Source organism: Petaurus breviceps, unplaced genomic scaffold, assembly GCF_028583685.1.
Source record: "Petaurus breviceps papuanus isolate PSGF00001 unplaced genomic scaffold, PetGlider_PUasm1.0 84, whole genome shotgun sequence".
NCBI classification, from domain to species: Eukaryota; Metazoa; Chordata; class Mammalia; order Diprotodontia; family Petauridae; genus Petaurus; species Petaurus breviceps.
This window is the reverse complement of record NW_027186645.1, coordinates 2,389,563-2,405,693: the sequence shown is the minus strand read 5'-3', so window position 1 is coordinate 2,405,693 and position 16,131 is coordinate 2,389,563. Positions and strand designations below refer to the sequence as shown.

The following is a 16,131-nucleotide window of genomic DNA, read 5'->3' as shown; positions in this document are numbered from 1 at the left end:
ATCAAAACCTCAGAGTTTAAAAGAAAATAGCAACATGTAATTAAATTCAAAATTATAATGAAAAATTTTCTTTCATTATTTGTGAGGTCGTATGTATAGCTTGAGATGACATGTGTGATTATGAACACTTAAATAAGCAAGCCCAGACAAATAATGCCTGGGTCTCCACCAGGATCGTATGGTACAAGTTTGTACTAAACTCAGAAAAATATTACATTGGCTTTGCATAGATGCCATTATATTCAAATATGGTACATATCTAATTCTAAGCCAGTTATATCTTTTCTTACCCATTCAGGAAATTTGTATTAAATGTCTTATATGTGCAAAGCACTCTCCTCATTGCTGGTACACAAGTAGAGAGAAGAAAAATCTAATTCCCTCTTCAGTGAGCTTGCATTGTGCTGGTGCTAAATAACATGTATGTAGATAAGTAATTAGGAGATCATTGGAGGAGAGAAGAGTACTAACAACTAGGGATGAATCTGGAAGGCTTCCAAAGCAAATGGCACCTGAGCTGAGCCTCCAAGTTATAGAAGGAGGAACTTGTACAAAGCTAAAGAGTGTGTGAAGAGAAATAAAATGAAATCAGTCTAGAAAGGCAGACTGGCACCCCCTAAAGAAAAGCTTAAAGTGCCAAGCTTAGGAGTTTGTGTTTTTTACTCAGAGGCAGTAGGGAAGCACTGAGCTCTGCCACTTAGCAGTCAACAAGCATTTATTAAGTACCTACTATGAACCAGACATTTTGCCAGTCATTGGGACTACAAAGACAACATTGAAACAGACTCTGCCCTTAAATGACTTACGTTCTGTTAGGAAATAACATATACATAAGTATATACAAAATAAATACAAGGTGAATTTTTAGGGGATCAGGAAATCTTCAAGTGCCATAGTAGAATATGCTACTTGAGCACTTCAATTTTGAGGGAAACAAGGAAATTGAGAAACAGAACTCAGGAGGGAGGGCAGCCAGGCATGGGAGATGGAATGCTCTATGTGAGGAAGAGCAATAAGCCAGGTTAGCAGAACATAGAGGGTGTAAAGTATAATATGGTTGAAAAGGTTAGGATTGTGTTGTGGAAAGCTGTATTTTGGAGCTAATTCAATCTTATAGGCAATTGAGTAGGGGAGTGACATGACCAGACGTGTTGTGATTCAGTCATGTTTGACTCTTTATGACTTTATTTGGAGTTTTGTTGGCAAAGATAATGGTTTTCGGTTTCCTTCTCCAGCTCATTTTACAAATGAGGAAACTGAGGCAAACATAGTTAAATGACTTGTCCAGGGTCACACAACTAGTAAATCTCAGAGGCCAGATTTGTACTCGCAAAGATGAGTCTTCCAGACTCCAGGTCTGGCTCCAGTTGTCTCTTTATCCACTATGCCACTTCGTTGCCCCGATCAGAGCTATACTTTAGTGAAATAATTTTGGTAACTGTGTATAGAATGTACTGGATAAGGGAGAGATTTGAGAGAGCAATTGCAATAGTCCAGGAGAAAGATGAGGGTCTCAGCTAGGTTGGTCATAGTGTGAGTAGGGATAAGAGTATAGATGCAAGATTTGTGGAAATACAAATGGCAAGATTTGACGACTGATAAATATATATGTGCATGTGTATATATGTTTTATATATGTATATGGAAGATGACCTCCATCTTTTCATATATATATACATATATTATATGAGATAAAATATATTTGTTCTATATGTGTAAATATGCATATATTATATAAAGAGATGTAATTATAGCTATAGTGAGGGAGAGTAGGGAGTCAAGGATAATACCACTTAGGACCTACCTTTGTAGTTTTGTTCAAGTCACTTAACTTTCTGGTTTCCTAATCTTTAATTACACCAGCTCTAAACACCTTATTCTATGATCCGAAGATTTCTGGAGCAAGAGCCTGTCCTGATTAAAACTGTGCCATAGCATGCTTCAGCTACCCTGTTCCTTTGCTCCTGTGATGGATCCATCTGTGATTTCATCAGCTTGGTTCTTCCCTGAATCTGTGCATCATGGTACTGATGCTCTTTCATTTGGACAGTTCTTATTCATGAACTGTCAGGGAGACTCCATCCCAGTGGAGACCTTCCTCCATTGTGATACTCGTACTAGCGCAAGCTTAGCATTTTTGCCTTTAGGATGTCTTTCTTCTGGATTTTAATTCTTATTTCATGATACTAGCTTTATTTCTGCTACAACTCTGATAATATCTTTTCAAGTCACATCTTGAAAACTGTTAATTGTTGATAAATAGAATCAATATTGCTACATCCTGGGGCGGCTAGGTGGCGCAGTGAGTAAAGCGCCGGCCCTGGAGTTGGGAAGACCCAAGTTCGGTTCCGGCCTGAGACACTTAACACCCACACAAAAATACTAGCCGTGTAACCTTGGACAAGTTACTTAACCCCAATTGCCCTCTAAAAAGGCAAAAAAAAAAATATTGCTATATCCTGTAACCTATGTCCAATGACCAGGTGTCTTTTTAAAATTTTTATTTTTTTGAAAACATGGTGCTCTTATCCACCTAGCATTATTGGGAAAACATACCTTGGTATTAAAGGGATGGGTTTTTATGAGAGTAAGCAACTTAGGATCATTGAGTTCACTGGGCAGATACATTCCCATAGTTTGATCGGGCTTTGTCAGAAGAGTGCATAGGAAAGGACGCTGGCTCTGGAACCAGAGGACCTGCTTCTGACAACTTGCTACCTGTGTCCACATACTTGTAAACGATAGTTAATCTCTGTCATGTTTGCTGTCAATTTATAGGTCAGGGCTTGTGAACATACCCTTTGATCCAGAGATAACATTATTATCCCCATACTCCAAATATATCAAAATGAAAGGAAAAGGACCCATTTGTCCAAAAAATTGCAAGCAGCTATTTTTATAGTGGCAAAAATCTAGGAACTGAGGGCATACCTATCAATTAGGGATGGCTAAACAAAATTGTGATTTAGGAATGTAATGGAATATTATTGTACCTTAAGAAATAAAGAAAAGAATTATTTCAGAGAAATATGGCAAGAGTTGGATGAACTGTTGCAAAATGAAGTGAGCTGAATCAGTAGAACAATTTATATAATAACAATATAATGAAAAACTGAAAAATTTGAGAACTCTGATCAGTGCAATGAACAACCCCAATTCAAGAGGACTGATGACAAAGTGTGCTACCCACCTCTTGACAGAGATTAAAGACTTAAGATGCATAATTAGACATTCATTTTCAGACATAACCAATGTGGGAATTTGTTTTGCTCAATTATGTGTATTTGTTACAAGGACTTTTCCTTCCTTCCTTCCTTCCTTCCTTCCTTCCTTCCTTCCTTCCTTCCTTCCTTCCTTCCTTCCTTCCTTCCTTCCTTCCTCCCTCCCTCCCTCCCTCCTTCACTCCTTCCCTCCTTCCTTTCCCTCTCCCCTCCTTCCCGTATTTGGGCGGGGGGGGGGGGGGGGGGAAGATAAAGTCAAAAGTTAAGAAAATACAGCCTGACTCAGGCCAGTGTTCTGTTAGTTCAGCTTCTATCTATAGGCACAAAATGAAGCACTCATATTCATTCCACAGTTTATAAAAGGAGGATTACTTAGCTTTAGCACAGAAAGGATATTCAGCAAAGATACTGCAGCACTTAATGTGGGTAGATCAAACTCCCCTCCTCTCCTTTCACAGCTTTGAGAAATCCCCCAAAACTGAAGGGTGACAGTTGGAGTCTTAGCCCTTCTGAGCCAGTCAAATATTTAGAATAGCTTTGTTGAGAGGAAAAAACTAGCCTAATTCTTGTGCAGTCTGGCGCAAAGGGAGGAGAATTCATAATAGACAGTGGCCTTGTGACAGGGCCACTGAGGAATCTTTTTGAAAAATGCACAGGAGAGAACAGAAGGAATCCCTGCCAGAATCACAATCAAGCAAGATAGCTTGAATTTATTATATAATTTTTTAAAGCAAAGTGTACAGTTCCATTGCTTTGCTATATATATAGAAATGCCCATTTTAATTAGTGTTAAGGTCAGAATGAAAATAAATTTATAATGTTTGTACGTCAGGGTTTGCAATGCTAGCCATTTTGAATATGTATATTATTTCCTACGCATTGTACCTGAATTTCAAGTAAACTGTTACTTAATATCATAGGTGGCTGTTATGTTTTTTTTTAATTTTTTTTGAGATTTTTATACAAAGTCCTTATGAAATTAACTTTTACTTCTTCATTTATTTATTTATAAGGCGCTTGGGGTTAGGTGACTTGCCCATGATCACACAGTTAGTGTCAAGTGTCTGATACCAGATTTGAATTCAGGTCCTCTTGACTCTGGTACTGGTGCTCTATCCAGTGTGCCATCCAGCTGTCCCCTGAAATTAACTTTTAAAAATACATTTTAAAGTGATGCCTTTCAAAGAGATAGGTACAGTAGTTTCCCCAGATTCTTTTTTTTTTTTAAAGAAAGTGTTCATGATGAATAGATATGTGGCTTCCATGTAGTTTACCTATGCTTGACCTGACTTTATTCCTGAATCATTTTTTCCAGCCTATTCTTATCTATGTCCACCGTTTTCACTGAAGTCATCAATTACCAAATATACGTTGATTTAATTTGGAGGGTCTTCTTGAATTCATTGTAGAATTCTTCTGTGTATTATTCATTGTAATAGATGTTGCCACATAAACTATAACTTCATAATTTTTTGCAAATATTTATGACCCCTACAGAAGGTGATAACCAAATTTGATCACATAAAATCATGTTTCTTTTTGCCTTTTGTTACACAGTAAAACTGATGCTTTCAGCTCTTTTATTTAATCTTATAAGGAGATCCAGTGAGATACTCTTCAATTTAACTACAACTTTCTTTGGGAAGGAGCTGCTTCTGAACTATCCTTCCATTTAACTACAACTTCCTCCCTAAAGTTCTACTCAAAATCTCCTCATGGCATGGAACTGACTGTAGGTTTAAAAAATTTTGCCAAGGTAGCACAATGTTTTACTGTGCTAGAAACTTTTTTAATATGGTCCCACCACAGATTATTAATCCAAATTCATTTCCTTTAGTTTACTTTCAAAGAGAAACCTACATTAATATGGGAAGATTTTCTCCACTAGATTGGTGATTTGGTTATGAAATATTTGGCCATTGCAAGCCATTAAAAATATATATAAAATGGGGGTGGCCAGGTGGCTCAGTGAGTAGAGCACTGGCCTTGGAGCCAGGAGGACCTGGGTTTGGAATCAGCCTCAGACACTTCACACACACACACACACACACACACACACACACACACACACACACACTAGCCATGTGACCTTGGGCAAGTCACTTAACACAATTGCCCTACCCTCCCCCCTCAAAAAAAATATCAAATGGCCAACAGTAATGATGGTGTCTGGCAAAAAAGGGAGTACAGGTTTTAAGAATCACAATTTTTAGTCTTTCTATAACCATTAACTTAACCATTGGTACTGTAAATGTGAGATCTTTGTCCAGTGGCCAATAAGGAGGACATACTATTAGATAAATTAAATCATACTAATTTTGACCTTCTTACCATAAATAATTCTGTATACTAATTAGTATACTAAGTTTAGAAATACAAGAAAAGAAAATATTGACATATATAAAGAATTCTTCAATACTTTAATGTGTCATGACCTAAATTTTTTAACAATAATTAAACCAACTGCATTTGAATTTAATCATTTTAAAATGAACTTCACCTAATAATAATATATATATATATAATAATAATATAATGTAGTACTTTAGTTTTTGCAAAACACTTCACATGTTATCTCATTGAATCTTCACAATAATCCAGGTGATTTATAGGTGCTGTTATCCCCCATTTTAGAGATGAGGAAATGGAGGCACAAAAATGTTAAGTGACTTACTCAGTCACACAGCTAGTGAGTATCTGAGACAGGATTTGAACTCAGGTTTTTCCAACTCTAAGTCCAACACTAACTGTTCTACTAGCTACCTAATAGACATTAATATCTATAATTCATCACTTACTCCTTCCCACTGTATTACCTTCGATTTTGTTTTTCCCTTTGCCTCTGAATACTTGGTTTTATTTATCTTTGATAGAACGGTAATTAATGAGTATAGTAATTTTATCCAGTTTTCTTCACTTTTCATTATAGAAACTTTTTATCAGAACTAGTATCACAAACTATTATGATACTTAAATGGAACTTATTAAATAATTTCCATGGTGTCAGCATATATGCTAAGTTATTCTACCTCTACCACTGTCTGACTGTGGGAAAATCATTCTTTCTAAGCCTTGGTTTCCTTACATGTAAATAAAAGCTTTGGGCCAGAAACTCTTGGAGGTTTCTTCCAGCTATAAAGTTCTGTGTTTCTGTGGTCCAATGTGCTGATCACAGAGGCTTAATAGTTGCTAGACTTTCTCCCTAAGGCAGGGTCGAATAATTGACAGAATGCTAGACGACCATGGTCAGGAAGACCTGAGTTCAAATTCTGTCTCAGATATTTACTTGCTCTGTTATACCAAACAAAACTCTCTGAGTCTCAGTTTTATCACCATGTGAAATAAAGATAATAATATCACCTGTTATTACAGAATTATTATGAGGACTAGATAAGCAAATGCATGTAAAACATTGTACAAACCTTAAAATACAAGCCAAATGTAAATTGTTATTACATAGGAGGTAATCCTACAGTCACTCATGGTGGCACGGTTTATGTATTCTCAAATTCCCTAAGTTCTGAGAGGCACTGTTCCTTGTAGTGAATTGGGGCTTAATTCATTTCATTGACTATAATTGGAGCAAACATATCATTTCCCTTGGTCTCTCCAAACCCATTTCTGAGTTGCAAGCAAGCACACCAATTGTTAGGAGTAGAAACTTTATTGTTGATTTTTTTTGTTTGGATAGGGATATAAAAAGGCAATTGGTATGAATTCTAACACATTTACTTAGGTATTGAACTTAATTGGAACACCATACATAGTGTCAAGCTTTTTATCAGTTTGGAAGGAGCATAATGAAAGCACATTAATTTATCATATAAGTGACAGAGGGAAAGACTGTTCTTTTTATCGTAGCCTTCTTGTCTGCTTCAAATATGAAGCTTAGTGGTTGAGTGCTACTGATTGATTAGCATCTTCCTAATCATTTTACTTCGAAAGTTTATAGAAACCTCTAGGGAAATGTCTCTGCTGCTGGGAAGTATTATTTGTTCATGTCAAGTTTTATAGGGGATTGGGAGAATCCAATAGTTTCAATTAATCTTTGTCAAATTATTAGAATTGTTAATCAGGAGTGGAAAGTGCTGTTCTAGAGAAGAGATGGAAGGGAAAGAATGTCAGGATATTGTCTGTCCGTGCTCCTACTTTGAGCATTCATTAGTGAGTAGAACTAAGAATCTTCATAGGTGGACCAAATTATAAAACTCAGCAATTCTTCTGCAACCCTTTCCCTCCCCCTACCTCATATTATGCACTTGACTGAACTTGAAGCTGATTAATATGCTAAGAAGTGTCCCTGCAGCTTTCTGGTTGATAAAGCCTCTCATATAGCCCAAGACTTGTTAAGGGTTGGGTTTTGGGTTTTGTTTTTTGAGGAAATTATGACTCATAGGTTCATAGTTTTAGAGCTGGGAGAGACCCATCTAGAGGTTCCTCAATTTACAGGCCAGGAGATTAAGGTTCTAAGATATTAAGTGACTTGCCTCAGGTTACAGAGGTAATAAGTGACACAGTTGAGATTTAAACCCATCTTCTAACTCCAGGGCTGGTGTTTTTGCTGCCATACCATGTGATATCTCTGAAGTACATTGTCAGTATTTTCAGAGTTAGTAAGTGATAAAAGTCTGAGTTTTAACTTAGGTGTCCTGAGGCTAATGCCACTGTTCATTTCACTGTACCCTGTGTGATCAACATTCTGTTAGGTCCTGTGAAAAATATAAAAGAAATGTCATTGGCCCTTCTCTTAAGAAATTTATCATTTAATTTTATCTAATCACATACTTGAAATATTTAGAGAACTGTTAATTGCCAACATTGTGGTGATGTAGTTGCTACAGGGAACTCAAAAGAATAGTAGTGTCATTTTAGGCTAGAATAGTTGGACTTTTTGTGGAGCAGGTAGGACTTGAGTTGGACTTTAAAAGAATGAATAGTATTTAGAGAAGTGGTAAATAGAAGGAGAGAATCCAGGAATGGGAACAGAACATTATGCACCATATTATGTGAAAGAGATGTCTTAGTAGGGTATGGGGGTGAGGGTGGGGTGGAGGGAGGATGGAAGGAGAAAGGGTAAAGTCAAATAGGGCCAGATGGTGGAGGGCCTTGAATGTCAAGCTGATTTAGTAAGATGTAGGGAGCAATTGAGCAGAGGAGTAAAACAATAAACAAGATGTTTTAGGTCTGCCAATGTTTAAGACTACTTGGTTTGAGTCCACGAGGGGCTAACTGCATTCAACCATTGCTGTCCTGTACACAGCCATTGTAGTTTCTGCTAGGTTTATTGCTTGGGGAACCTGTCCTTTAAAAAAGGAACTCTTCTTTGTCGCATTCATCAGTTTGTTAAAATGCCCCACCGAAGCAAAAGTTTACTCATGGCTCATGTCTAGAGCTCCCTTCCAAAAAATTGGAGAGTGGGAAAAGAGGAACTCAATGCACAATGTGAATCAGGCAAGGGACAGGTAGTTTATTCCTACATAGAAAGAAATGCTAAACATAGAAAGGAATACAGTGGGCATTAATGATTTAAATGGAATCCAGCGATTTGACTAATAAGTACTAGTACAATTAGCTGGGAATTTTGTAGTTAAATCTTATCAAAACATAAAACAATTTGAAAGGATGCTAATTAGTAATTTTATATTTGACCTCACTTTGGCACTATATTGATCAGACAGTCTAATTTGGGTCAGTCTTTTTCCAGTGGCCATACTTCTCTAATGCAAAATCTGCCAGCAGATGTCTCCTCCATGCTGCTAGGATTCCTGTTGTTACACTGCAACGAAAAACATCCTCTCTAGTGAATAAGTACTGCCGGCATGCCTTCAAGGACCCCAGGATCTTCAGTCTTTCAGAACTCACAAGAACCCCAGTTGTTTTGGATTTGTCCACCATGGGATACTTGTATACCTAAGATTAGGAAAGAACAAACACAAAAAGAGACAGAAGTGGCAGAATGCTCATTGTCACTTGGAGACCAATTGAGAGGCCTTACAATCTTCTCTTCTCCCACCTTGCTCTCAGATTGTGGCTGTTAACAGTCTATATACTTCCTATCTCCTCTGAGTTATTTAACCCTTCTGATGCAACAGATAATTAGATGATTTAAAAAAATCATGTCCGATTTATAAGTCTCTTGAATCACTCATGACTGGAAGTAGAACCATGCCCACCCCCCAAAAAAGCTCTTATTTGGTCAGCTAGAAGGAGGCATAAAATAATAGCATATGCTATGTACAACCTGTGCCACATCGGAAAATTAGTCTACTTGCTATGCAACATAGAATGTATGGAGATAAGAGTGGACCCGGAGAAATGGTTTAGGAGGCTGTTGTGGTAATACCGACATAGGTAAAAAGAGAGTGTGTAGTGTGGTAGAAAGAGTACTGAGGGGGAGTGTCAACAAGTCTGAGTTCAAATCATGAATCTGATAGTGTGACTTTAGGGGAGTAATTTACCTTCTAATCTTTAGTTTCCTCATTGGTAAAATGCAAATTATAATACTTATACTGCCTATCTTATAAAGTTGTTGTAAATGGATTTAAATGCTATATAGTTCTGACATTTCCATTAAATGTGAGCTATTATAGACTGAGAGAATGGAGAGAAAATGGTAAATTGAAGTAGTATATGTAAATTTAGTATTATTAATCCATTACTGTTATTCTAAATTGCAATGTTTTTTAAATAGCTGAGTCACCTTCTTGATTTATAAAACTTATTTATTTTAACTATTTTTGATGAGAATATTTTCAAAATTAATTGTATATAACCCTGGTTTCCTAAAGAGAATATGATGCACGTACCTTTTCTTGAAGATTTAGTTCTATTTAAACATTACTGTTGTGCAGTGTTAAAATACAATAATGTCTTTAAGTCTTCTTAAGATAGTAATAAGATTTTTGCTTTTAGTAAATGACTTAATGTTGTGCTTTTTGAATTATATCTCTTCATAGATTTGTGTTTTCCATTTCTGTAAACACCCCAATTGAACCTTTTTATTAAGTCATTGGCTGCCTGTCTATAGTAATCTTTTCTTACTTTCCAGTTTGCTATTTCTGCTCTATTGGATTTTTAAAAAATATCACCAGCCTTTCTAGAATTCATTGAAAAGTACTTTTAGCTCTAAAGTCAACCTCTAAAACTCCATAAAATATGGTATTTGTATTCAGAACCTACCTTTATATCTAAATTAGACCAAAAAAGATCCTATAGTTCCAGTAAAGATTTAAAAATGTGTATTTCTGACAACAATAGTTTTCAGATACCCCTTTACTTACAATATTCACTTCAGCAAAATCCAAGCAGAAGCATATTTACTTAAAGAAATCACTAGCATTAAGAATAGTAGGATATACAGAAGTGAGATCAAGAAATGTTTAAGTTTTGCAGCTAGGTTCTGATTAGTCCCAATAATAAATTTCATGCAAAATCACATTATTTGAATTTTCATTGTGTATTTCCATTGGACTAGAACCAATTACCATATTTTCCATATGATTATAACTGCAAATAATGCAAATTTGAATAATGCCATTTTATAGGGTTCACACTATTTAGAACCTAGCTATATTTTTCAGAGTGTTTTTCAGCACACTCACACACAAATAGACAGAGAGTCATATAGACATATATACTTTCCGGAAATGAAAACTGAAGCATTATCGATGCATTTTGTAATTGTTATTGTTCACTATAGACATCATCCTGTTTTAGGCATTATAGATGTCTAAGACCACTATGAGCCTCAAATAATATAATGGCTATGAAATCCTTTACAAATTTTAAAGCACTATGTAAGTGATAACTATTTCTATTATGATTTATAGCCACAAAACACATATGCTGTATACCACCTAAAAGTACCACATCAAATCTTTACTAAAACAATTTAGATATTAATATTTTCCTTGTGCCAGAATATATATTTCCATCTCTTTCTTCTTACCCTAGAGATAACGTTCTAGCCTCCCTCTTCTGTTAAAAAGCTTTTGGTTCATTAACTTCTTTCCTTTGCATACATTCACTTTTGAAGGCAAGTTCTGGGCAAAGAAGCAGCCCCTGATGATAGTTTCATTGCTGGCATTCAGGCAGATCTATCTCTTAAGCATATTTGGCATGGGAATGTTTTGCCTTTTGTTTGTCAATTTCATCTATACCTCTGCTACACCTCTAAAAGTGATCATTGATGTTATTGAGCATTATAAATATAAAAATTGGATTGCTGTAAATTGAGTAAACATTTTATATTTTGATTATTGTTCATATTTCCATTGTTTTAGAAAACTGCTTTAGCTTCTTACTGAAATAAACTTTAAATGTTGTTTAAAATGTTATATTTGAGTCATTACAGTCTTAAAAATAAATTTTCAAATGAATCTCACTTTTTTTATTTTCTAGGATGGTCAGGCAGAAATTTTATATACATTTTGGAATGCAGTTACTGATACCCTTTCTTCTCATTTTCAAACAGCCACAAACTGTAAGTACTCTGTTGAGATCTACTAATATCACCTATATTACTATTATTCAATAATATTTGGACTTTTGATATCGTGGTAAAATGTCTTTATTCTTAAAACTACTTATTATCCCAAACTCTAATTTTAGGTTAGAAATTTTATAGATATTTATGCAAATTGTGTTTAAAGTAATCAACTGTAGAAGAAAATCCAAAAAGTGAAGAAGTCAATCACAACTTTCTCCTTTCACGTCAGGGTGATTGGCAGAACATATTGAAGATTGAGATATTATTTCTGAAATTATTTATCCTCTGGAACTTAAAAGTATTAAGTATAAAGAGTTACAAAGGTTTTGTGTTTGGTGACTAATATAAAGTTGAAGCATTCTTATCATATAAAAGAAGTTAATGACCTAAACAAAAACCATGATAAAATTTCTTTGCCCTTTCAGCCACCAAACAATAGAAGAGCATAAGTCTAGGAAATTAAATACATAGCATCTAACGTAACCAAAACCAGGCTAGACAGCCAGTGTGTATGCATGGTTCTTCTTCAGTACTTCAAAGATATCCTAAGTGTGAGTCCTCCCTCCTCTCCAGCTGAGCCCAACTTTACTTCAATAGATAGTTTTCAGGGGCTGTTAAGTAGAAAACAAGTTCTTCTTCCTGTGGCCAATATATTTCAGAGCCTCTCTGAACTTCACTGGCTGATGTTCAGCAAACGGGCACGCAGTCCATTATGCCTTATAGTTGAAATCCGTTAATTTAGTAAAACCTGCTTGAGCTTGGGCTTTGTTACCATTGTCTTTGAGAACCTAAAGCCACAGCCCCTTCAGAGTAAGGCAGTAAGAGAAGTATGCTAAGCTGTGAAATTGGGCAGGGAGAGGCCATTGGTGAGACTACTGTCCTCCCTGCTTCATCCAAGCTCTACCATTCCCTCCTCTTCTTCTTCTTCACTATGAGGTCTTTTACCTTATCTGGTATTGATGCAGTTTTCCTTACTGGGAACCCCAAAATGTCAAGATACAAGTCCAGTCTGCCTAGAAAGAATTCAACCATGTCTTTCAGTCCATTGTAATGTCAATAGGAGTGGGCAAGATTCTTAGGGAATCTGCATCTTAATGGGGGTGAGACTAATATTTTAATACAAAAAAAGACTGTGGGAAGATCTGGTTAGAATTAAGGAGTGGTAAGTTGGGGCGGCCAGGTAGCACAGCGAGTAAGAGCACCGGCTCCAGTGTCAGGATGACCTGGATTTCTAATCCTGGGCTCAGACACTTAGCACCCACCCAGAAACACCTGGCCGTGTAACCTTGAGCAAGTTACTTAACCCCGATTGCTTTAAAAAAAAAAAAAAAAAAGAAGTGGTAAGTAGCCTGGGGTGGGTCAGGGGCAACAGTGACACAAGAGTCTAAATAGGATTAAGGAGTGGATGGGACAGCTAGGTGGCACAGTGAATAGATCACTGGCCCAGGAGTCAGGAGGACCTGAGTTCAAATGCCCCTCAGACACTTAACACTTACTAGCTGTGTGACTTTGGGCAAGTCACTTTAACCCCAATTGCCCTGCCTCCCTCCCTCCAAAAAGACCAAAAAAAAAAAATAAGAGTGGTAAATAGCCTGGGATGGGCCAGGTACAGATAATGAAAATTGTTAAGTGGTTGGGAGAGCCACAGTGAAAGGGGCTTTTAAAAGGATTATTGAGTATCTAGGTGGGCTGGGATGGGCCAGATGCCTTGGACCAAACACCAGTGATCTGAGCTACTGAAATATGTGGGGAAAATTCAGGGACTGGGTTGCTTTCAAGGACATGGTCTTTCTTTTTAGGGGTATAGGTCCCATTTCTCTATCAGTATGTGGCATAAACAGATCTATTCAGACCCAGCCAGACCCTTAGCTACATATACTGTCATCACCCCAATGACTTGCTTCTCTACATTGCTACCACAAAGTAGTGATATAATATCAACCTCTGACAGGATGTAAAGGATTGAATATTTAAATGTATCTAATCTTCATATGTTGTACTGTATCTTGATTAATGCGAGCAAGACCCAAGTAATAATTTTAGAATGGACCCTTTATTAAAAGGCCATGTTGTCTGATCAGGCCACATGGCGGGCTGATCCGGCACCACCCCATGTCTCAGGTACAGCAATAGCAATAGCAGCCAGCCACAGCCCTGATCTGGGGCAGAACCTCAGCTTATAAAGGGGGCCTTACATAAGCAGTGATTGGTCAGTACACATCTTGAAACTCCCTTTCCTGACCCAGAAGCCCACCCACTTCTATGTAGGTGAGCTGACTGGGGGAAAGGGCAGAGACCCAGTAGGGGAGGGCAGAGCTGACATGGCAGTCTGGGGAAAACCAGGCACAACATTCATAACTAACATACAATTCCTTGTATCCCAGTGACCTATTTCATTTAAGCAACACTTTTAAATCCCAGATGCCTCATGTAGTTACAGAATCTAAAAAGGAGTTTTGCTTCTCCAGTTCAGATCTAGAGATGACCAGATAATTTTGACTTAATATAAATTAGTACAATTACTTAAAATTAGTTCCATATTTTGAAACTACAGAGAATTTTCAATTTATTTATTCTTTGTTATTTCTACCTTTCCTAAACCCTGTACCTGGTATAGGAATCCTTTAAAATACGAAAACCCTTTTTTTTTTTTAAATTGATTTCATCTGCCCTTTGTAAAATTATCAGACAGATGCATTAACAAATTAACATTAGCTTCACCCTTAACACTATCTTATACAATCCTTGTGCTAAAATCTAAAATCCAAACCTCTGATCTTATTCCCAAACATGCTCAAATCATGAAATCACATAACAGGAAATTTTTAAAGCCAATTTTATACATTTGTATTTTTTCCTAGGTGTCATCTAGTCTGATCCTGTTGCTCTCCTCAAACTTCACTATGCTGGTCAATCAGGCACCTATTTCATTACTTTTTGCCTTATTACTACTTATCTCCTTCTTTGAAGGATGTTATCTCTATATTTATTCATTTATTTGGCCCTGAATGTTACTTCTCAGTGAATTTGCTATAGAATAAAAAGAGGGACAATGTCATAAATCTTGCCAGAAGGAAAACTTCTTTAGCCTTGTTTGATTCCAGGCACGAGCCATCTCTGCTAGTCATTCAGGTAGTCACCAGGTGCTGAAAGCAAGGCTTAGGTATAAATAGGTGGGAGGTTTCCTTTTCAGAAAGAAAAGGCACAATTGGGAAAGTCAGAGAGATCCCACGTGGGCAGTGTCCGAGGTTGTCCCCAAACTTTTCCAAGCACAGACATCCACCTTGAACAGTTCAAAGCCTGCAGCCTCTGCCATCCCATTATTGGCTTTTATGACTACTCCTGTAATCAAGCTTAGAAAAATAGTAAAATTTACAGTCCCTCAACTTATTAAATAGCAAATAAATATGGACCAGTGTCCTTCAGATAGGGCCATCTAAAATTTGATTGAGCTATTAATTACAAACCCAAGTTATAAATCTTTCTGCCTTCCCAAAACTTCCTCATGCTCTCTCAACATACTTTTAAACTGTTATCAACTATCTGGAAACAGAAGGGACTGGATGAACCCCATTTGTCCCCTAACCTTCTCATCTGCTTTGTTCAGCTTTTCATAAATAGACTTTAAAGAATTAACCTGGTGTTAAAAATGGTATCTTTCTTTTCTCTCAACTAAAGTAACTCTGATTAACCTAAATTTCAGGTACCCAAGTACCCCATCATTCCAAGCACCCAATAATTCCCTTACTTAAACAGCTGGGACGCAAAATCATTTGGATAGATCTGTCTATTTCATATGGGGCTAGGTCTGTAGCCAGTAGCTAAAACGTGGCTGAAGCCAGGTCCAGGAACAAGCCCTACTCGCTCTCCCCCTTTTTTTGGGGAGGGGGTTTAGGACCTTGCCCACAAATTGTTTCTAGGGATACCTAAACCCTCTTTTCCATATTCTAATTTAGAAGAGGATTCACAGGGTCTTTTCTTCATATAATTACTAACAAGTAGTTTTTCCTAAGCATGCTATTGTAAATACTTGATTTATGAATTGAAACTTCCTATAAAAAAGAAAAATGTAAAAGTGTATGATTCCCTAAATTACATTTCAGAATATCATAATTAATACTTCACCATCATTTTCTTGTTCCTCTGACAGTATAATTCTTAATTTAACAGCATTTAGAGTATGAGAAACTGCTTCTATTATAACATTCATAATACCAATGTTTACCAGTAACAATATCGGAAACAACTATGATGTACCTAAACTTAAACTTCAAACCAATATCAAGTAATTACCAATCTGGTGATTTTAATTTAGTAATTTCCAAATTGCTTTGCACAGAAAATCGTTCATCGAATAACCATTCATTGACACAAACCTTACCCTAAGAAAGGTTTCACTTAAGGTTAACAAACATAATAATT

General features: G+C 36.6%; 2 protein-coding genes across 3 annotated transcripts in view; one reads left to right on the top strand and one right to left on the bottom strand.

The window, feature by feature from the left end:
* COG5 (component of oligomeric golgi complex 5) overlaps positions 1 to 16,131 on the top strand; it is a 496,196-nt gene that overhangs the window by 366,441 nt on the left and 113,624 nt on the right. For both annotated transcript variants that reach the window (XM_069106989.1, XM_069106988.1), the window contains one exon: positions 11,622 to 11,703. In XM_069106989.1, the coding sequence (XP_068963090.1) occupies positions 11,622 to 11,703 (82 nt within the window). The remainder of the gene's footprint in view (positions 1 to 11,621; positions 11,704 to 16,131) is intronic.
* The window catches only part of DUS4L (dihydrouridine synthase 4 like), a 338,318-nt gene that overhangs the window by 260,672 nt on the left and 61,515 nt on the right, over positions 1 to 16,131 (bottom strand). The gene's annotated exons all lie outside the window — the stretch shown is intronic.